General features: G+C 44.8%; 2 protein-coding genes across 2 annotated transcripts; one reads left to right on the forward strand and one right to left on the reverse strand.

The window, feature by feature from the left end:
• The first annotated feature begins 1 nt into the window (after window position 1).
• LOC135350679 (uncharacterized) lies at window positions 2-3,306 on the forward strand. Its single transcript, XM_064549541.1, has 10 exons — window positions 2-95; window positions 160-260; window positions 314-379; window positions 500-695; window positions 794-948; window positions 1,592-1,817; window positions 1,874-2,454; window positions 2,916-2,969; window positions 3,031-3,081; window positions 3,150-3,306. Exons 1-10 carry the CDS (start codon window positions 60-62, stop codon window positions 3,223-3,225), a joined length of 1,542 nt encoding a protein of 513 aa, XP_064405611.1. The 5' UTR covers window positions 2-59; the 3' UTR covers window positions 3,226-3,306.
• LOC135350663 (protein furry homolog-like) lies at window positions 3,174-22,473 on the reverse strand. The gene is made up of 51 exons (XM_064549524.1): window positions 22,278-22,473; window positions 22,058-22,111; window positions 21,912-21,992; window positions 21,817-21,854; window positions 21,188-21,397; window positions 20,639-20,879; window positions 20,155-20,343; window positions 19,751-19,855; window positions 19,539-19,594; window positions 19,428-19,475; window positions 19,245-19,353; window positions 19,109-19,186; window positions 18,620-18,813; window positions 18,274-18,384; window positions 17,718-18,045; window positions 17,381-17,581; window positions 17,187-17,276; window positions 16,891-17,123; window positions 16,567-16,734; window positions 16,207-16,356; window positions 16,011-16,062; window positions 15,756-15,916; window positions 14,904-15,116; window positions 14,582-14,735; window positions 14,263-14,417; window positions 14,036-14,152; window positions 13,693-13,844; window positions 13,247-13,488; window positions 12,876-13,088; window positions 12,503-12,768; window positions 12,146-12,355; window positions 11,678-11,898; window positions 11,475-11,608; window positions 10,919-11,186; window positions 10,595-10,857; window positions 10,232-10,456; window positions 9,098-10,008; window positions 8,591-8,917; window positions 8,249-8,396; window positions 7,934-8,101; window positions 7,656-7,817; window positions 7,102-7,533; window positions 6,636-6,790; window positions 6,379-6,473; window positions 5,091-6,246; window positions 4,962-5,043; window positions 4,651-4,899; window positions 4,461-4,559; window positions 4,156-4,326; window positions 3,632-3,944; window positions 3,174-3,528 (listed from the first exon to the last, which is right to left on the reverse strand). The coding sequence occupies exons 1-51, from the start codon at window positions 22,416-22,418 to the stop codon at window positions 3,311-3,313; spliced, it is 10,557 nt and encodes a 3,518-aa protein (XP_064405594.1). The 5' UTR covers window positions 22,419-22,473; the 3' UTR covers window positions 3,174-3,310.
• Between the last annotated feature and the right edge of the window lie 38 nt (window positions 22,474-22,511).

Here is a 22,511-nt window from a genome sequence, read left to right on the forward strand (position 1 = left end):
CCTCCCCCCTTTTGTAATGTGCAGAAGTCATTAATTTTAGCTCTAGATGTGTAGAACCAATGGACAGAGAAGCAAGCTTTCTACGTTGCTCAAAGGTAAGTTACAAGCATGACAAGTCTATCCCAAGCTTGCTTATAACTCTGTGTGTCTGCCCTGAAGTTGAGCTGCTATGCTGAGTTCAACAGGATGGTGCAAGTAGTAGCCAAGGTAGGGAGCCTCGGTGGTGGTGGACACAAGGAGCTCCAGAGTGCTAATAGAGGGTGAGTAAAGAAACTGAGCATTTTCTTATATCTTTTCCAACTCATACATATAGGACAGGGACTAGTGCAGAGTATCACTTCTACTACACTTTGTCTGCCATGCTCAGGGAGATTGTACGGTATGTTCACATGCAGCGCTAGATCTAGCCTGATAACTTGCTAACTAGAACTACGTAGGTCTAGCATAATCTCTTTGGTTAGAGCCTGAGCATATGCAACTCACTCATGATCATTTGCAGCAATACTGATCCCATTGAGCAAAAGAAGGACCTACAGAAAGTGTACAGTTGGTACAGCCTCAACAAGCCGATACTAAAAGCCAAGACTAAAAGAGGTCAAACCAAGCCCCTACTCTCACTGAAAACAACTGAGCAAGGGGACAACGGATCACAAGAATTAAGTCGCCCGCAAACAGCACCTGCCTCACTTTGCCACGTTAGTAAATTTATCGAAGTGTTCTAGATGTCCTTTCCTAATAGCATAATTATTGCGAATACCCTCAATCTTAACTATCCGCCCACCTGCATATATAGGGCATGACACCACTGAAAACTGGACCTGCATTTACAAGTTCCTACATCCGCCGGTCAATGATGGGTGAAATTCAATCTATCAGTCCCGGACAGACTTTTGATGAGCTACAAACTACACACGTTCAATTGCAACCGCCCAAAACTGTTTCGAAAAGGTAAGCTAGCTATCAGAAGCCCATCAAGGAAGGAGCGGCTAACTTCAACATATACTCGGAGATCACATTTCGTAATTTCCGGTGAAACTGCATTTCCTTTTATGCATGGAAGCGACTAAATGCTTGCAAACCGCAACACGTACTGTATTGCGTATAACATGTGTAGGGATTCAACCACTTAGCATAATTATATGGAAATGCAGTCATAGCCACTTACAAAACGTGATTCCCGTAGTCGCCGCTCCTTCTCTTATGATGGGATCCTGCTATTATTACCTGCGCAGCAGAGGTAGAGTGATTGGTGTGTGCATCAGTTTGTGCGTGTGTGTGTAGACACAAAGATGAGCTGTTTGAGCTAACTAGACACATTCTCATGAACTGCTTTAACTGTTAATGAGACAGTGGTTGACTAATAATACGCTATTAACAGTTGAAACTTGTAGGTGATATTTGAAGACGATAAAAGCACTGTTTTCTAATCGTTGCTTTATAGATTCACGATCATTCCCCATATTTAATAAATAAGGTCATTACGATAAAAACTTAATTGCATGTCGTTATGTCAACGCACGGGGTGAATGCTCTACTGCATGAGCATCTTGTTCATACTTTTTTAAAATTTTAGCAACAATTTTTATCCCAGGCCCAAGAGCTCAGGTTCACTCCAGAAAAGAGCACCACAACACCCAAGATTTTCCAAAGGGTCTGAGATAACGACCCTCTCAGTTGTAGAGTTCCCTTCTGAAGATACCTTCAGCGGGAATCATCATCACAGAAGACCAGCCACTGTACCAGCTGCCATTAGCTGTGAGCAACTCTTCAATTTCACCTCAGGAGTGGCAGCTAACATGGTGTTAGACAAGGAAATGGTAAATGAGTGATGCATGTCCATGCAGATGTAGCATAAAATACTGTGTACCTGCAGAGGTTGATGAGGGAGAAGTTCATAAGGAGGAGGACTGTATCGGCACAACCAGCTGCTCGTTCATCTTCACGGCTACTTGTAAGCTCTCCGATTGAAAGGCCACAAACCACAAAAGAAGGACAAGTACGACATTACAATGAAGCTGAGAGACAAGTCAGAGGAACTCAACAAGAAGCAGTATCTATTACAACCACAAAGACGGATGAAGCTACTTCACCAACAAAGCAAAGTAAATTTCTTCTTCTAAAAGGCAAGTCTATGAATATCTCTGAATCTGACAAGCCTGTGGCTATGGAGACTATACCAGAAGAGCGTTTATCGGCTGCTTCATTGTCTAAACCTACAAATGTTGCTCCTGGAAAAGTGGCACTAAATAATCATCCAAAACAAGTTAACAATTCTCCACAACACTCGTCTACCACAACTACTGAACAAAATTCTGGCAACCATGTTAATAAAGCTAGAGAGGACCAAGAACCTGATCAGACACCACTGTCTGCAAAGGTTACATTGAGGAACCATCTCTCACAGTCAGAACAAGGGAAAGGCAACCAGTCAACTGTTGGGCAGAAAGGCAAACGGTAATGTACTTAGACGTCTATATAGTATTATTATATGATTTTCTGAAAGCTTAGAAAGTAAAATAATGTGTAAAACTTTAATGTACTTAGGCCACTCCAAGTGACACTCTGGTTTCTGGTCCTGAAGTTTTTCTAATTGCACGCGGGCGGGCGGCTTTTCTCATTATGTCATTATCAATTTCACCTTATGAATCTCATTATTTTGCAAATGAATATCATTATCACACTATTTTGTACCGCATGGACCATTCTGCGCATGCGTAGTAGAAATAATGGGATAGAAATCCAATAATGAGATAGAAATCCAAGAATAAAATCTGATGCGGGCGGTGGACCAGAAACCAGAGTATCATTTGGAGTGGCCTTAGTGAAAATCAAAATTAATGATGTCATTGTGTTTAAATCTAAAATTTCGTTACGGCCATAATGTATTATTTTTCACCCTTTGACCCATGCTGCAGAGTGGTTGCTGATCTGAAGATCACAACATTGGCATTTCTCAAGGAAGAGCAGATGTAAGCAAGAGCACACTAATAATTAAGCTAGCAATTATTTGAATCATACCCAATCATGCAGAATACCAAGAGCACAGGGCAGGAAGTCACAGGGACAACTGCACAAGCACAGGTGAGATTATATATGTATATATAATTATTAGCAAGTGATCATTCCTTCACATGCATCTTTACATACAGGCCAAGACCACATACTGTTCACAGTCAAACAAAACACAGAACTGATTTATCAAATTTAACATCAGTGGCACAATAAACTTAAGACATTTACATGTATAATGTGCTTTTGTAGATGTATATACAATAAAGTTGAAATAAATGTTGTGGTCAAAAATTGTTCACTATACACTGTGTTCTACAAATCCTCCTGGTAAAGTTCTACTGCTACCTCTAATATGTAAATGTCCATAGGTTGTAGGAGGTGTGGCATTATCATGTGACTCATCCGTGGCCTGTTGATCAGACTGTTCCAGCAACGAGTGCAGACTACTATTCTGGGTCATGAGTTTAGTGAGAACATCAGACAGTTTCTGTTCTGTATTCGTTATAAACAGCACACCTGCAAAAGAACGACATCACATAACAAATTTGCACACAACCAACAGCACATAATTCCACACAACTAAAATAGCACATGCAGTCTCTCAGGACATGTGTCCTACCTTGTTGTTGGTTTGTAATAAAGTGTGCGTAAATGAAGAAGAGACATTGAACATCATCTCCTTCTCCCGTACCAAACATTTCCTCGTCTCTCCAGTTCTTTCGTATCGTGTGCAGTAGTTGGATGGCTTTGAGATATTGCTTTCGATTCAGCACGTCCTCAAGCATGTGTACAGCATCGGACATGCTCGACAACTGACCCACCTCCCTCTCAGAAAAATCATCAAATGGAGGGGAGGGGCCTCGGCTAATGGTAAGCATCGCATCCTCACTCTCTCGTACAAGGGAGGTCAGCTCTGAGCATGTGTCTCCAACCTGTGTGCATGTGTATGGGAGTGATAATACTTGGCATAGAATATTGAATGCACAGGATTTATACATGTAGCAACGAATTTGTATACAGGTAATATAAGCACAGACTGTTGGGTAGACACATGTGTGGCCACAAGATTTTCCAGAGGCCTTAACAGATGGATTCCAATTCTATAAGACTATAGCTCAATTCACACAACAGAATAAAACTCACAGCTTTCTGTTGTAGGGGAGGCTGAAGCATACCCATGAGCTTGACATAGGAGCCCAACAGAACCAGCAGCTGGTAGTGGAACATGTGTACAGCTCTACAGAGCGAGCGACCAGCCTGCTCCTGACTGACGGATGTGGTCTGTCTGAGAGTCTGCTGGAATACTGTCAAGGCCTATAGGGAATGGAATAACCTTTCAGTGCAGTAACATGTGTACAGTATAACATAAGAATGATTTGTAAGTCATTGTATAGGCTATGCGCTTGTACACACAGTGCGTATATACATGTATTGTTGAGCTTATGTACCTCTTGAACATTTTTTCTCTTATCAACGTAAGCAGAGAGATTGTTTTCTAACTCAAGGACAATGGAAACTAACGGCTCAAGCAGCTCCGACTGTATTATCTGTGTGTGTGTGTGTGTGTGTGTGTGTGTGTGTGTGTGTGTGTGTGTGTGTGCGTGCGTGCGTGTGTGTACAACACAAAATATTACATACCATTTCCGAATCAATAAAGACTTTTGGGATCTTAAAGTCGGACATTAAAAATTCGGCAGTGACAAGGAAATGTGATGCAATCGACTTGAATCCATTCCCAATGTAATTGCATGCTTCTCTGGTCAGATTGGAGAATTGTAGACGGAGTGTGGAGAAGAGACGGTCAAACAGGAAGTAAGTGTGTACTGCTACCATCGGAGATTGGTCACGGCAGAGAGCAGTCACATGATTATGCCATGCCTCCTCGATCTATAGCATGGAATATAATAGTTAGATAGTCATACGAACCACATTTAGTTGCACACACTCACTTCTTCTGCAGAGCAGTAAAAGAATCTTGACACTCCACTGTCTTGGTGTAATGGTTTTTCATCTCTTGGTGGTTCCAGTTCACTGTACACAAAGGATTCAAAATGATTCTACATTGACTGAAAGCTTACTTGTTCACAGGCTCATCAGAAAGGTCATGTGACCCCACCTCTTGGCCAAGATCAGTATCCTCACTGCCTCCTCCCTCCGACACGGCTATCTCCACACCACCCTCACTAAACTCCGGCTCTTCTACCGACCCACCACCTCTGAACTTTGACCCCTTGTCATCATCATCCTCTCCGGCGCTAGACTCCTGGTCCTCTCTGTCCAACACTTCGTCTAACTGAGCCAGGATCTCCAGTCCATCATTATCGTCCTCACCCTCAGCTGTATGAGGTTCAGTCAACGTGGCATCAAGAGACATATCTTGTAGAACATCTCTTGAAGGACTTTGTCTTTCGCTAGAGCTTCGAACAGAAACGCCTTCTGCAATAGGAGATAGGATGTGTTCATGGTGGTCACCTGATGTATCGTGAGATTTGCCTTCAACTGAGTAATGTGTGAGATCTTGCTGGTCGTCAGAAGTATCATGTGATGTATCAAGTGACCTATCTGATAAGTCATCGAAATTTTTCTTATCGAGCATCTCAAAGAAGAGATTTTCCCCTAGGGACTGATCATTTATTTGCCTACTATCTCCTTCTCCTTCGTCTGTTGGCATGGTGGCCATTACGAGAGTTGGTGATATGACAGACTGGGGTATGGGGAAGTCAGTGTCTGAGTTGGGAGATTGTTCGTGTGCGTGTGCGTGGCCTACTCCATCTGAGTGTTTAGAATCGGTTGATCCTGTCTTGCTGTGACCTGATGCCTGTGAGAGGGGTTCAGATGAGGCTGGGGGAACTTCCTTTTCCCTTTGAATTATATCTGTGTCAGATTTTTTCTGGTCAGTTTGTGAGTCAAGACTGTCTCTATGCTGGGATAACCGTTTACTGTTAGTTTTGGGGGAGGTTTCCTTTGATTCGGGGGATTTCTCCTCTGAGTCTTGTCTCGCGCACGGTGACGAATCACGCGAGCGATCAGCGTCAGGTATCATATCGTCATGTGACTCGGACTCGGCAACACCAGAAAGGGGATTGTACGAGTATCGGTGCTGTTGTTTTCGGAGGACAAGTGGTGACTTCTCGGGAGAGGTGTGTCTTCGATGCTTTCGGATTACATCTGGTGAGTGAGAAAGGTTCAGCACAAGAGATCGTGGTGATGATGACCGCGGAGGACTGATAGACTCTGGAGGAGGAGGAGAGATATTTTATAAAACTAGCTAAGTGGTATTGGTTGCAGTCAAGCAGGGCAGTGCACAGTCAATTAGGAGGTGGCCTATGAGAATACTTGCATAGAGAAAGTTGTAGACTGACTGACCTTCCAATTCGTGATCATCTGACTCTGCTGTGTCATCTCCACCCACACTCTCCACTAGAGACAGACGACTGCCCATCAGCGACCCCGGTAAAGAGCTAGAGAGAGAGAGAGAGGGGGGAAGCACTGACAACAGTAATACAGTGTTCTAAGAGCTACAGAATGCAACGATTCTTCTTCAATGCAAACGGTTGTGGGTACTCAAAGGTATAGCTTAGCAAATAACTCGTACATATACACATAGTATCAGTGTTGCCCACCCGTCCTCCTCCTTATCCTCCAGCTCGACATCGAGGGGCTCGGAGGGGCGGGTGAAGGGACCAGGGGGAGTCTCACTGTCATTGCTGCTGTGGTCGTACTTGTACTCAAAGTCATTGAGGAAGTCAAACTCATTGCCAACAGCTGCAATGTACACCTGAGGAGGGTGTGGGGTGGAGTACTTACAACTGCACAACTACATGTATACATGTACATGTACATGTAATTGTAGTTTTTTTACACATTATATATACACATTTAATGAACATGTACAATGTACATCAAAAAGCAAAAGTAAGCACCAATTTAGTAGTACATGTAGTACCCTGTAATTATCCTATAGGCATTAGTAAAGCATTATTTTGGATGCTTATGGGATTTTTAAGAATAATAATCGATAGGCTTCCACCCGAGTTACATACATGTACAGTACATGTACTGTACATGTGTGTGGTATCCATCCTTTACCTGTGATTCTGGCTGGGAGCTGTCCAGTATCTCATCAGCGATGGAGCTGGCTGTCTCATCCGAGGCACTCGAGTAGAGAGTTCCTTTGTCTCCTATCAACGCTTGCTCATCGGTGAAAATGACACTAGGGCTGCTCATAATCACAGGGACAGGACCACTAGCATTGAGCACACTCAGTATACGTTCTCGTGTACGCCTCTGGCAGCTTTGAGGTCGTTTCCATGACGCTGTGGTCAGGTGACTGTTGGCAGCAAGGGCGAGGTCATGTGATCCATGCTGTAAGTCCATCTGGAACTGAAGTGTGGGGCCGGGTAGTGTCTGGTTGAATAGACCCAGGTCAACAGGGAGGCCTCGAGTGGGCGGTTGGACAAGAGATGCAGAGTTGGAGACGGCGAGCTTTAGTAGGTCCAACGCTTCCTTCCACAGAACACCCTGTACAGGGACAACACTTTCTTAACAACAGTAGATAAGTAGCAAATACATGTATCCGTAGCTCAAAACTTTAAGGCAATTAAATCCTGTACAGATTTACGTACTCCTATTGCCCCACCCACCTTGACGTGCTGTGTGGCCACTGTCATGATGGTACCGGCCATTCTCATCATCTCGTGGCTGTTGGAGTCCTGTAGTCGTGTGTACTCAAACAGTAACCTCAGGACTGGTCGATGGTATAGAGGGCTGCCTTTGTCTAGCAGCTCCGCCAGCAACGAGAGCATCTGTGTGGGGGTGTGAGGGTACAATAGTAGTACAGACTGGATAAATCTGGACATACATCTGTACATGCTACTCTGTGTATAACACTGATATCGACACATGTATGATCGTGTGTTACCTTGACAGCCAGAGGGGGGTAAGCATCATGGAGGTAGCGACATATGCCAGCTAGCCAGAGGTCCACTCCATTAGTAAAGTCTCTAGTGGCGTACATCTGAAACATTTTGCTCATGTGCACCAGCTTTGTCTTGCTCTCCTCAGAGGGGAGGTCCACAGATGTACATGCCTAAACATGATTGGTAAAGTAACAGTAAACGTACAAGTACAAGTACAATCTGTAATTCTTGTCAAAGTGATAAGCATACATGTAACTATATACTACACATACATGTACATGTATGCTACAGGTAATGGGGATAGTATACAGGCTCACCTGTTGGATGTTTGACACCACTTTGATACAGAATTCTGTGGGTTGGTCAAAATGGTGAATGAGGACAGGCATGAGTGACATCACGTTCAGAGGAAGGCCATCGTACTGACTGGGGTCAAACACAAACCGTGTGGAGTGGAGTGTGATCCTGTGGGCAGTGTGTGTGTGTGTGTGTGTGTGTGTGTGTGAGTTGTTGTACCGGATACAATTACATTTGCTCTAGTGTATGATAATTAACCTGCTACCGACAAATACTATCTGATAATAATATAAATAAGTACAAAAGTATCATCGACAAGCCAACTGTACATATACTGTATATACACATGGAATTGTTCCTACCTGGACAGAATCTCCCTCGATGGCTCAGAAGTTGAATCCAATGTAAGTCCTTTCAACAACAATTTCTGCACTCCAGGGAAGGTACTCCACTTCATCTTGTCCAACAGAGACTCTAGCCTCTCGTAAGTGTCGTTCATACTCAGCTCCAGATGGTCCAGCACACGACAGAGTAGTCTCTGGGCCATCAAGTACTCTCCCTCAAAGTCAGACTCAAGGAGGCTAGTAGCAGTCCAGAACAGTTGGGCTGATAAGTCTGGTGTGAACGGTTTGATGGCGTCCGAGGAGAAGGACGGGCCGTATCGGTATGAAGACGTTTCTATCATAGATCTGGAAAGGGAAGAGATTTATGTAGACGATTGTGGACACATACACATACGTACGTACGCACATAAAGTTGCTACATGTATCTCTGATCAGAAATACGTACTGTACTCTGAAAGAACGCATAATTCTACATATTGTAAGAAAATGTTACCGTTTCCACACAACCCACCAACACCCACTCACCTTGGCCTCTTCTTTCCGCTTAACTCCGCCCCATCTGAGTCCTTAAACACTCCGTACTGCAGTAGCGAGCTGTTTCGTCTCTTCAGATCAATGGGCTGCTTTGGTTGGGACACTTGCGAGGGAGCCTGTGAACTCTCACTGCTACTCTCCACGTCTTGAACCTTTGACGGGGCCACTCGCTCCATCACACTTTCTTTAGTCATCTCCTTCACTGTCACTGATTCGTTACTCACTAAACTCTCATGGCTAACTGTTAGAGACTGCATCTTGAGTAGCCCCGAATCTTTCAAGCTCTCTTTGCTCTGGTAAATCTCGCGATCCTTGCTGTTCTTTAAGCTCGAGTCAACTTGGAGTGAGTCGAATCTATTCCGGCTAGATTTAGAGTCATCTTCGTTATGAATATCTTGCAGTTGCTGTGTAGAGTGGGCTCGCACCATTGGGGAGTCATTTGTAAGTACTTTTGTGATATGGGAGGTACTGAGAGGAGAATTCAGGTGCGGGTGTGAGGGGGTACGTTGTATTTTACCCGAGATCATACTCTCTGAGAGATCAAGCCGATTGTTTTTATCGCTAGTAGAGGGTGACTTGACTCTCCGAGTGTGCAGTTTAGGGGACTGGGGGGTGGTTGATTTGAGGTGGGTACTGTCCAGACTGTGCTGTTTAGGGTGTGCTACATGTACGTGGTCAGCACTATGCTGCTTGTTTATCATGCGTCGAGAGCTCCCCATATCGTGATCGAACAATGCTTGAAGAGAGGGGGGCGGCTCGGAGGATTTACGGGATCGTCCGTCTCTGTCCTCTGTTGTTCCGACTATCGGAGAGACGAGGGTTTCCTTGACTGTCTCTTTGGCTACTTTAGTGTCCGAGGCACTGGCAGAGTTGGCAGGTGCAGCACCACCCTCCAGAGATGTCTGTATACATGTACATGTGCATAATAATTATAGAGCTTAAGTACTGCATGTGCTCATGTACAATCACACCACATGTACATAATAATTATAGAGCTTAAGTACTGCATGTGCTCATGTACAATCACACCACATGTACATAATAATTGCCATAATTATGGTATAGCTACATATAACACAGGTTTACAAAGTTCTGTACACAGCAGCCTCTAATAGTGTATCTTACCAAATGGCTGTCTTGAAGGACACTTTCTAGAGGTGAGCTCTTTTGAGGGCTGTTGGAAGGAGTGTGATGAGCAATGATTGGAATGGTGCTACTTGTATTCTCTGGAATGGCTATTGGAGCGGTACGAGACGTCTGAATGATTGTTGAGTGGGGGCGGACTGGTAGAACCACACCCATTTCATCACGCTCCTTCGGATGCATTGTCGAGAAGGCCATAGGGAAGGGCTGCATGGAACAACCAACACACAGTAAACATACTATACGCACATGTACATGTACATTTGCATGTATGTATCATGTTCAATGTTCAGCCCTAAAGAAGTAATTTACATGTTATGTACACGTACGTCCCTCCTAACTCACTTGTGTCTCTCTGATGGAAGGGGTAGAGGGTGGGGACATTGGTCTGGGGAATATCCCACCTCCCTCGTATGGAGTGCCCACTTCCATCTTAGCTTTGGCTGAACTAGGTCGTGACATCATCTCTGCCTTGTTGGTCACACTTCGCCCACGGGAATGGTGTCTCTTGGTCACACCCACTGGTGGACCACCCCCTGAGAAAGCCCCTGCACCAGTATTAACAGGAGGAGTCGGGGGGAAACTGTGCGGAGTATCTGGTTGGTCGCCTGAAGAGAAAAAAATTGAGTGAATTTTTTTAAGTTAATGTCTTTAATAAAACATTCTTACTTGGCAATGGAGAAAGCTCTGAAACCTTCCTTGGAGAAATAACATTGCTAGGCAACAACTGGTTCCCGTCAATGTGATCCACAGCTGACTCGATGGTGAGCACAATTTCAAGTACGTAGCTCTGCATGTCTTCCTTGTCCTCGGATGCTGACTCAGCAAGTCTGGTGAGAACTTCTCTAAACATAGAGGAGGAGAGAGGCAGCTGCAAGGCTCGGCACACCTGGAATGACTGGCTAGCGTACTGATGGGAGGAGCAGCTTGTAGCCCACTGCAGGAGGTAAAGGAGCTTTAATGTTTGGATCTATTACAGTGTAGCTACATTTGCTGGCTGGATTTTGACCTACACTCCAACTACTTACAATGTCAAACCTCTACAGTATAAATTAGAGGACCTTTAATGCTAGCTACCTTTGCTGGCTGGATTTAGGTCCACATATACACTGCAATTACTGTGATGGCTTTACAATGCATACACTGTACATGTAGGTAGGCCACTACATGCATTGTAAGCAAACCTGTACAGTGTATATATGCGTACATGTACATATAAGCTCACCTGTAAGGCAATCATGGTCCACTTCTCCTTGAGTGAGAGGGCGGCCACATTCTCAAACACTTGCAGGATCTTTGTGACCAGACCAAACAACTCAGCCACCTGTCCACTGGGGTTGAGACGATTACACGTCAGATCTGCACAATACACGTATGTGATACATTAAGTGCAGAATAGACAAAATACAAACCATGTAGTACCCTCACCTGCAAAGGGCCAGGGTGGTCGATGAGTGTCCCTGGAGGCCACAAAATGGATGAGCTCTCTAGCTTCAAGAGAGAGTGCTGACTGCAACTGAGGGTTGGAGAACTTGAGTGAGTCAAGGGATCCTAGCTCCAGGTTGGTGCGACTGCCTCCAGCCTGGTCCAGCTCACTGCCTAGACTGATGGCTGAGAATGAGCGAAGTGTCACTTCTTGTTGGACAAACCTGATGATTGTGCATTGGGTAAGGAATAGACTTACTAATGTTCTGGTACACATAACAACAATGGTGTACATTTATGTTTGTAATACTTCTAGTTCAATGTACATTACGCTACAAGGTTCAGTTCACTCACTCACTAAATACACAACTTACAGACTGTACATAATCTAGCTGCACGTACGAATGTCCACAACAAGCACTTAACAAAATCAACCAGTGCATGTGTATGTTACGAGTTCCATTAGCTCACCTAGCCTGGAGAGCAGCCACCTTGTTGTTCTGACATGCCAGCACCACAAGAAGATTCCCAAGCAGCTTCTTACTGTGCTCAAAGACGAGGGGACGATAGAGGTCCAGTCCGAGGATGATCACGTGGAGTAGGAGGGGCAAGTGGGCGGACCAATCCACACCCTTCAACTCAACAACCAACTCGGAGAGAAGAATCAGGGCAAAGTTGCACCTATAGTGTATGTAGGAGGGAAAGTGTGTTTCGTATTGAACAGACTTCAAGCTTTAGCCCAGAACTTGAAAAAGCGCATTCTATCTATTCTGTACCATACATCGATAAGTTTTAGAGGCATAGCGTACGTGTATGTACACAACTCACCTGTGTAAGCCTATTGGCTTCTGAGTTGGAGCTTTGAGAATCTCCCTCATGTTCACGAAATGCTGCCTATTGGAGGGCAGAGGGAGGGGCAGAGGGGGAGAGCCGGGGGTACGAAAGGAGATCCTCCAGGCCACAGCCCATCCCACCCCCTCGAAACCTTCGGGTGATGCGGTGTGGGACTGGCGCATAGTCCCGTGAGACATGGTCACATGATAGTAGGGTGGGGAGTCTGTGCCTTGAATGTCAGAGGAGATGAGCTCCACAGACTAAAGGGGGGGGGGGGGGGAGGGGAGACAGGTTAGCCTGTGGGTTTATCATAATACATGTACCACTATCAATTCATACATACGATTAAGACTACCTTTACCCTCACCTGCAGATCTTTAATGAGCTCTGTGACGATGGGCCGGACCTGGTGCTGACTGAGACACACCATGATCCTCTTAGCCTGAGCCAGCATGAGAGGGAGGTTCCCCGACACACACGTCAGTCGACCGAGGTAGTTCAGAGTCACTCGAATGTTCTGAGGCCACATGCAGAGTGCTGACCACAACGCCTCCACCTCCTTGATGTGGTTATCACCATACTGTATGTACATGTATGTACGTGTGTGTGTGTGTGTGTGTGTGTGTGTGTGTGTGTGAGGGGTAATATGAATAGCTAGCAAATTATAAAAAAAACATCTTCTATTAAAGAATTAATTGTTAACAAAGTTTCAAATTATACAAAGGTTTCAACACCTACCCTTGCGGTAACATAGAGGAGATTGTGAAGGACGACCTTTGTACCCTCGATGGAACCCCACCCATTTCCCTTGAGGACGGGGTGCTCCCCCTCGTTAACATTGACGTAATCTGATTGGTGGGTGCTATGATGAGGGAGGTGGGCGTCTTCAACGAGCTCCACGTTCTGTAACCATGGCACCATGTACTCCAGAATGCTCCTCTTGCCACACTGAGAGGCCATCTCATAGCGATACACCATCTCTGTAGCAGGTGAATGTCATCTATAATCTCCATGCATGTATATACATAATCATGTCATGCAGATCAAAGGGAGGAAAACCATCCGTAAGATGTATTTATGCACTTCAGGGGCAGCTAGGCTAATCCATACACTGTACGTAACTCAGATTTTTTTTATAAATTGTACATGTAACTAAAAATATATAAGTGTGTTTTATAACATACCACAGAACATGGGTAGAGTGAGCTCAGGGTTTGCCTGTGCCAGCTCTCTACTGAGGATCATGTGACACTGTGAGTACGCCCCTGCCGTTAGAGAGCTGAGCAGATCAGTACGACGCCCACTATCATTGTCCTCATCAGCAGACACAAAGAACCTGTAACACAGAGAAGAAGCAGGGAGAAAAATAATAATTATGACAGGAGAAAAGAAGAACTTTTATTGAAAATTCCATACACAGTCTTTACCATCTGTAGATCTATACCTTTCATACGTGCATGTACATGTGCATGTACATGTATAGCAATCGCATGCATGTACATGTAACATAGAAGAAGTATAGTGCACCTTCTGTCTAGTATCTGTAGGAGATGTGTGGCCCTCTCTCTGGTGGAGTAGTCAAGGTCAGCTGTCTTGAAGAGCACCACATGAAGGACAGTCACCATCTCACACGGGTAGGTGGGCCTGAGGGAGACAGAAGAAAGCCACAATAATACCTAGATACAATGGCCTCTCAACAATTAGCATTGAATTTACAATTGCAATTAGCTAGGATAAACAAGCTAGCTGCTCACATTTCGGTAATAGTGTTGGAGAGTGCATGAAAGCACAGTTGGGCACAAGTCGGGTGGGAGTCATAGCAACGGTCCACCACCCAGTACAAGAGGGTGGAATGAGAGGAGTTGTTGAGTAACAGCATCTGCACTGTCTTACGTCCAATACTCTGCACCTGGAGGTATAGCGAGGAAACAAAACAGTTATGGATAATAAACTAGAACAAAAAATCATTAGATGTGGTCATGTCAAAGCACTGTGTAGTGTGTCTGTACAGCGTAGGTCATTGTAATGGTGGTACTAGTCTTGTGACTGGTGTAACAGTAGCCACCTACGTACCTTTGGTTCTCCACTACTGAGCATGTTCTTCAGCCATCGGTAGATGTGAGACTCTCTCTCGAGCTCCCTTGGGCTAAACACCGGGCCACAACAGAGGAGAGCAGACATGGCTAGCAGGGAGTTGACGGAGAGGACACTCGCACGAGGATTGCGTCTAGAGATAGAGGAGAGAGGGGTCAGTGTCTGGCATATGCACAGGGAAACTGGTAACAACAACAAAAAACAAGATTTTTGACATAAAGTACATGTACCTCAATGCCATACAGACAACCCAAGAGATACAAAAGGCATCTTTGTCATACATGTAGACTACCTAGCTCACCTCATCTCACGCTCAGACTCTGCTGCCAGGACTTGTCCAAACATGCCGCACCAGTTGGCAAAGAGATGGAAGAGACTGCTCCTCATGTCAGCACTGAAGAGCTTGAGCTGTGCCTCTCCCTGTGGCAGGGAGGTGATCATGCTGGCTATCAGGGCCGCAAAATAGAGACGAAGCTCATTGCCAGCAACTCCACTCTCACCCTCAAGGGAGTTCCTAGCAGGTGGAGGTTGAGAGATACAGTGTATAATCATTGTTACTTGGTATAAATACGAACTAAGCAACGTATCAAAATACCTTAAAATAGAAATTCTAGTTTAGAGTTTCATATTAGTTAATTGATACATGAGACTAGGATCACAGTAAAGAAACCTGGAGTCTTAGAGAAGTATGGTTTCTGGAGTTCAGAGCAGCAAAGAAGCCTCCTGAGACAACAAACCAGTCACAATTCTAGCTTTCTATTCTAGTGACCCTTTTCCATTGTTCCTGGTACGGGATCACTACAGCTGTAAACCTCGAATAAAGGCCACGTGTAGTTAGCTAGCTGCCAATGTGCAAGTTCAAGCTTCTTAGCTTTTATTCAACAACGAAGCTTTAACATCAAAATCTGCCAATATTAAAACTAATAACTTGTTGTGTGAAGGCTACCCATGCTGTAAACGCAGTGCTATGGCATCCAGGTGAGCAGGCTCAGATCTTACAAACAGACAAACAAACAAACAAACGGACGGACGGACTACTATACCCGTGGCCGCCCACGCGTGCCTCGGGTAATAACGAATGATAGTATTTAGTGTATGTACAGGTATACCAATCAAGGAATCCAACATATACACAGTGTGACAGTGCATGTACCTTATTCCATCTATGAACTCGAGGAAGATAGGTGACACCTCCCCCTTGTCTGTGCGGGTCATGGGACTCTGACGGAAGCACCCATGCTCTGCAGTGAGGGCAAACACACGAGTGATCTGGACACGCAGTTGATCTCTCTGCTTCTTCTTCTTGACATTTTTCTGCAAGGGAGGGGAAAATTCTCGCATGATCCAGAGCTGCTTCCAAGCAACTATTATACAGTAAGTATGCTATTATATCAATGACCACACTTACCGATTCTCCTAAAGCCTCGTGAATGTGTGGGTTCAACTCCTCAACCAAATCACTGCATTGTAATCAAATTAACATTATAATTATGTATAAAATGCATGCACAACACATAATGTGTGTCACAAGACTCTAGCATACACAGGCTAGAAATATGGAGTACAAAATAGATCTGCTGATCACATGACAGTCATGTGCTCACCCGAAGGCATTGGGATGGATGAGTCCTAGAGCAGTAATGGCCACTTCTCTGATCTCTCCCTCTGATCGCACTAGGGGAACAACTTTGTGGAACAGGTTGCGAGCGTTGAGTGAGTGAGAGACACGACTGCCCATCCCCTCCAACACAGTACTGCAATGACAGATACATGTAATAAGCACAATGAGAACAAAATATAGACTCTGAAAACAGACTAAGTTCCATTTGCCTACTGTAATAATTACATACCGGCTTTCAGGTGTGTATGGGATATGTTCACTAGAGTATATGGAGCTTTTCAATTGATACTCAAGGTACAAGTACAAGTACAGTTGTATGCTCTACCAAGGACTGTGTACGTACTTATCCCCTGAGGTTGACATGAGGGATGCCTGGAGGCTGGTGGAGGGCGGGGCAGTACACGACACAAACATGAGGTAGTTCCGCCAGAGAAACATCTCAGTGGAGCTGATAACTGGACGACGCCCCTTTATGGAGGGAGGGCGCTCCCCTTTCTCAGGAGCAACTCCACTGCAAGGGTATAAACCAATCACACACGATTCGAATACAATTCACAACTTTAGATTAAAGCTCAAAGTTTAATATGTTTGTGGGTACAATTAGGATACACACACCATAGTGCTTACATGTACTAATTAGCTAATGAAGGTGTCAGCAGCAACTCACCCTGGGTCCAGTACAGCGTAAGCTTTGCCCATCCTCTGGAACATGTAGGGCCAGGCAATATGCACAGAAGCGGGGCACACCTCAGGAAGTAGGTGTGGCTCTAGGAGTCCAGCGAGACATTGTACCCATGCGTCCCTAAGACTGTCTCTACTACCACCCTGCTCTAGGAAACAAGACGAGCGATCGGCCATCCACGACAAGTTGAGGCTTTGGTGGGATTGCCGGAGCTCCGTCTGAAATGATATGGACATACATGTACTGACACACATGATTATATACATAGAGACTGAACTTACCCTCTCCTTCTGTGTAATGGTCGCCAGGTAACGCTTTATGATAGTGGGAGTGGCTTTTTCAATCACATCCATGACTGTGGCACGTTCAGTCTGCAGGAGCATACAGTATATGCAGTATACATGTACGTCATGTACATAGGCGGTACGGTATGTAAGTATACTTGCAACAATGGCAGTGGTAATACTCTCCCTACCTGAACTTTGAGAGTCTCGTGTAGTACTCTGGTTTCCTTGAGCAGTGCCAGACTGAGTCGCCTAGTGACAGAGCGATAGCTGCACAGGGTCACGAGGGCACACCCCTCCACCCACGGCACACAGTAGTACTCCCCACCCCCACTAGCCCCGCCCTCCCCAGCACTGGTGGTGGTGGCGGGAGGGGTGGTAGTGTTGTCAGTCTGGAGGGAGAGGTGAAGAAATTAACTCACTGAGTGGCCGAGTTATATACAACAATGCACAGATGTTGGATCGTCACAGTTAATGGATTTGGAATTGAATTTGGGGGGGGGGGGGGGGTAAATTTATAAGGCTCACCGGAGACTCAGTGGTGATGAGTGTCTTCCAGTGGGTGATCATCTGAATGAGCATCTTGAGGGCGGAGTCAAGAACAAGAGGACAGCTATCGGGGATATCACGTAGGATGAATCGTGAGAATATACGAGTTATATCGTGACGCCAGGCGGGGAAGTTGGTGATGATACTCTGTAGCGAGGAGAAGGTGGTTCGAACAAGTTCATGGTCAATGTGGATTGTGAATCTTGAGAGTAGGTCGATGAGGTCATCCCTGGACATCCCCTCAGGCATGATCCTGGGGATGGCAGCCACACACGTCTTGAGCAGGTCTAGCTTGGGCTTCACAGGGCTACAGGTGGTGTGTTGCATGTAGGGTTAGGAGGAGTGCATGAAGTGCAGTTATTAGTACAGTGTACATGCAGTTATGGGCTATACAATCATGTTTATGCATGAATACACAAGAAAATAATGCGAGAGCTGTACATAATAGTACGTACAGTGTATATATATATATGGAGCTATGGAGCCTAGTACAGTGTGGATTAGACACAGCTGGTGTATAGGCATGGCGACTCACCCGAGGACCTCCTCCTCTGAGCGACCAGTGACAGCCAGGTTGGTAGCCAGGAATGACTTGCCTACACTGTGATCCAACGCTCGCAAGATGCAATCAAGAGCTCGCCGAACTCTGGGATATGAAAAGAACAGTATCATAATGAACATCTTCAAAACTCATCTAATTCAATATGCTATCTTTACATATGCACTTTGTGTGTCAACAGTGAGTACTACCAGGAGCTTCATGTACTCTGGTAGTAGCTTCATGTACTCATACTACATGTACTCTGGTATATATACTACATGTACACATCCTTTCTGCACATGCATGTCTAGACAATGTACTGTCAGAACACCACGCTTACTGAGGGTATGTCTTTGCAATGCCAATCTTCTTGGCTGTGTGGTCGGTGATGGTGGTAGATAGGTACTTGGTCTTGACACGAGTGGGACCCCCAGAGGGGGGTGGGCCAGCATTGAGGGGGAGGGGGGGCTCACCCTCCTTCTTTTCTAGACCATCAGTGATCACAAGGAATGCTCGCAGACCAATCACCATTCGCTGCAAGGAATGGAAATACAGAAACTAATTAAAAATGCCTCAGATAAGATAGTTTTTCTCCCATACAGGTTCTTTTGACAACAGAGCTGATAACTCCATTAGGTAGAGTGGTGGTATACATGTAGCTATAGACACTTAAGCATTGCTTGGCAAATATTAATGGTTGCCAAACACACCTGCACTTGAGCTGGCAGACTAATAGCTAGCACCTGTTATAGTCTCACTACATGTACACATTACAACAAGCTGTACCTATAGCTACGTACATAGCTAGGCCTATATATATAGTTCTCACTTCTGGGTTGATGGTGGATCTTGTCCGACCCATGTTGAGCAGGTCTAGAATCTCACCCATGGCGTAATCCAGTCTCTCCTACACATGTATGCAGATGGTGACTACTATGCACGTGTAATCATTATGGTATGGTTACCTTGGCAATGAATTGAATGAGCTTGACAAAGATGTTGAGAGGTGTGTCTTTAGGTTGCACTCCCCTCTGGCCTCGGGGAAACAGAACGTCTGCGATGTAAGTTAGCCGCCTATGTGGTAGCGTGTGTGTGTGTGTGGGGGGGGAGAGGTGATTGTGTATGAGTGGGCGGAGGTGTGTGCTTACTTCTGTTGGGTGACGTTGTTCTCCCCCTTGAAGCGAACCATGTACACCCTGCATAGGGACATACAGTATACATTACATACGATAGGTACTTAGTGCAGTAATGATCCTTACCAAACAAGCCGATTCAATGACTCTAAAGCTGTCCTCTGCAATTTATTATCTGCTTTCTACAGTGAAAACAAAAAAGGTGGAAAAATCGGTTTACAATAAGGAAATACATCAATAAGCTACATTTGTACAACGAAATCTCAATACGCTTGAAATGAGTAGTCCAAACCGCTACATGTACTGGCTGACTGCTGCATGTACATGTAAGTACTCACCCGGATGTTGGGGACTACCACTTGAGAGAGAAAAGTGTACCAGTGGTTGAGGAAGAAATGCTGCTCGCTGATGGCCAGGAGGACCGTTACCAGGGGAATGTATGCCTGCAGTGTAGGGGGGGGGAACAAATTGTTTACACTCTAGATCAGATACACGTACACATGCAGCTACTGTACACATGTGTGGGTGCTAGAAATATTTTCAGCATGTATATACCAGCCTGTACAATGTACGTAGAGTACTGTTCCATTCGGAATTTACTATATGAATAAATTCCTTACTGTCACAACATTGTCAACAGAGCATGTCACAGCCAGCTACCTAAAGCACTTCTGTTAATTCCAATACAGACACAGTTATCTTATGGACCTTATGGACCACCCCACCTCCCATACTGACTCACAGCGCTATGTCGCACTTTCTTGGCTTGCTCGAAGCAGTGGTTGAAGAGCATGCTTACAAACTTCTTGATGACAGGAAGAGAGGTCTCAAATTTGATGACAGCTGCTACTGGGAGGAGTATCTCCACCAGGAGAGCACTCATGGCATGCTTGATCTTATCTCTGCTCTCCAGGAAGTAAACAGCACACTCCTATATACAGGAAGGGCAATATTTAAAGAACACAGAAACTAAGTATTCAGCTTGTACTCAGCTTGTACTTGGTGGAGGAATAGTTATGCAAATACTTCTTTACTTCTTTTGTTTCTAGAGAGCTGCTTCATTGTCATAATGGGCACATACACCTGCCTCTCTCTTTACCCTAGCTCTATTCTAAACCCACACGCACACACAAGTAGCTGATAGCTGTGTATACCACACACACACACAGGTCACCACATGTATGCCTCCCCCCCATACACACAAACCACACTCCAAACCAACCCACCTGTAGGAAGCTGAACCATTGTTCTAGATGGTCCACAGGGAACATCTTAACTCTTATGAAACTCATTCCCTCGATAATGCTGATGATTGCAGTTGGGCTGTTCTGGGGGTCTTTGATTTCCACAAAAAACTTCTTTCTCACGGAATGGAATCGGGACTGGGAGAGAACTCCGATCACCTCAGCGTAGAGGTCTGCAATTTTCTTCATGTTGTGGATATTGGGGTTGGTGAAGTTGGTACGGCTGTGTGTGTGTGTGTGTGTGTGTGTGTGTGTGTTGCATCGAAGTGTGAACCTATCACAATCAACAAACAACAAACAATCACACACTAATAACACTATGCGTGTTATTTATGAATGTAACAATAACACGCAGTTTAGTTTCAAACTACGTACATTTACTTTAAATATCAAACATTATCTGTCTAATACAAAAACATCACCGATAAACTATACCACAAGGCAAAATAGAAAACATTCTTTTCTTTGTACAGTACCACATAATTATAACAACTGCTTTGTGTTAACAGTAGTCTCCATGGACTCACTCACCTTTCCTTCAGGGCCTCTTGCAGCTTGAAGTGTTTGAAGGCATAGTCCTCGATAGTGTGGATGAATGACTCTGGCACAGGGTGGACTGTCAGCTTGCTCAGTACTTCTATCAGGACCATGCAGAAAATGAAATCAATGGCCAGTTCCTGTCTTTCAACAAGGTAGCCCTTATCTCGGCTGTTAGGAGGGTAGGCGGAGTCCAGAGTGTCTCTGTGTGTAGTGTGTGTGTGTGTGTGTGTGTGTGTGTGTGGGAGAGGGGGGGGGGGGTGAAGAGAATGCATGAGTTGATATGATGCTGTGGTTTAAGAGAGTCCTGTTAAGTTTGAGGGAGACAGAGGGAGTCAGTGGATGTGGGGGTGTTGTTACAGCAGAGTTGACCAAACGCATTGCATTGGGTTTCATGTGGTATATTGGACATTCATCCCACACATATATTTTAGGCTATAGCTAGTAAACAACTATTAAATAAATATTACTGAGCATGCACACCACAATACACAGAGAAACTGTGTACTTGGTACAACATTCCTCGTTAATTAGACTCCAAATTGACAACTTTTGGCACTAGAATTTATTAGTTACAATATTTCCTTAGAGTGTGTGCTGTACGTGAATATCGTTTATCTTACCCTGAGGACACCGATGTGTTGCTACGGCATTGTTGGATCTACAAGAAAATGATAAACAATTGACAGATAAACTGAAAGAGATAACCGTACGGTACCTGCATGTCTCTCCATTTAAAGATGGACGTCAAGATTGACCTCAGGCAGAAATGGGCAACTTCATTGAGCGCATTCAGCAGCTGTATATATACAGATATTGCAAACCATAATAAGTTGTAAGAGAGGAATGATTTTAAGAACGTACCTGGTCAAAGTGAGGGTCTTCACCTTTCTGTAGCGCCTTCCCAAGCGGGAAATCCTATGGAAACATCGTTATAAATATTTAATACATAATACTTGAACTAGACGTCTAGTAGTTCATGTGCATTTGAATCTACAACGTACGTCTCCATGAGTATCTTACATATATAATACCCAGTGGTGAATTTGGTGACGTATTTGGGATCTAGGTACGTTGTACTCACAAATGGCTGAGTAGAAATATTCTGAAGTTTCCTCTCACTGAGTGCTACGAATTCAGCAAATAGCTTCTTGAGAACAAACTCTCCAGCAGACATGGAGCTCTCTCTTTCAACAACCGGGCTGGGCCCCTCTACACTTGCCATGTTCTCGTGTTAATGCTATGTTGTTTAATTACTATTTTGCTTTGCTGTTTTTGCAAGTGGGTGGAGCTCTATGGTGATCGATCAAAGAGGACA

This window comes from Halichondria panicea, chromosome 16 (genome assembly GCF_963675165.1).
Source record: "Halichondria panicea chromosome 16, odHalPani1.1, whole genome shotgun sequence".
NCBI classification, from domain to species: Eukaryota; Metazoa; Porifera; class Demospongiae; order Suberitida; family Halichondriidae; genus Halichondria; species Halichondria panicea.

What these genes read in the sequence shown, in the direction of transcription:
- LOC135350663 (XM_064549524.1), bottom strand. Translation starts at nt 22,418, where the DNA reads ATGGCAAGTGTAGAGGGGCCCAGCCCGGTTGTTGAAAGAGAGAGCTCC. An exon ending in TCATTGAATCGGCTTGTTTG is followed by an intron (nt 19,476 to 19,538) that starts GTAAGGATCATT and finishes GTCCCTATGCAG; the next exon opens with GGTGTACATGGTTCGCTTCA. An exon ending in TATTACAAACCAACAACAAG is followed by an intron (nt 3,529 to 3,631) that starts GTAGGACACATG and finishes GTTCTTTTGCAG; the next exon opens with GTGTGCTGTTTATAACGAAT.
- LOC135350679 (XM_064549541.1), top strand. Translation starts at nt 60, where the DNA reads ATGGACAGAGAAGCAAGCTTTCTACGTTGCTCAAAG. An exon ending in CTCCAGAGTGCTAATAGAGG is followed by an intron (nt 261 to 313) that starts GTGAGTAAAGAA and finishes TCATACATATAG; the next exon opens with GACAGGGACTAGTGCAGAGT. An exon ending in CACCTGCCTCACTTTGCCAC is followed by an intron (nt 696 to 793) that starts GTTAGTAAATTT and finishes CTGCATATATAG; the next exon opens with GGCATGACACCACTGAAAAC.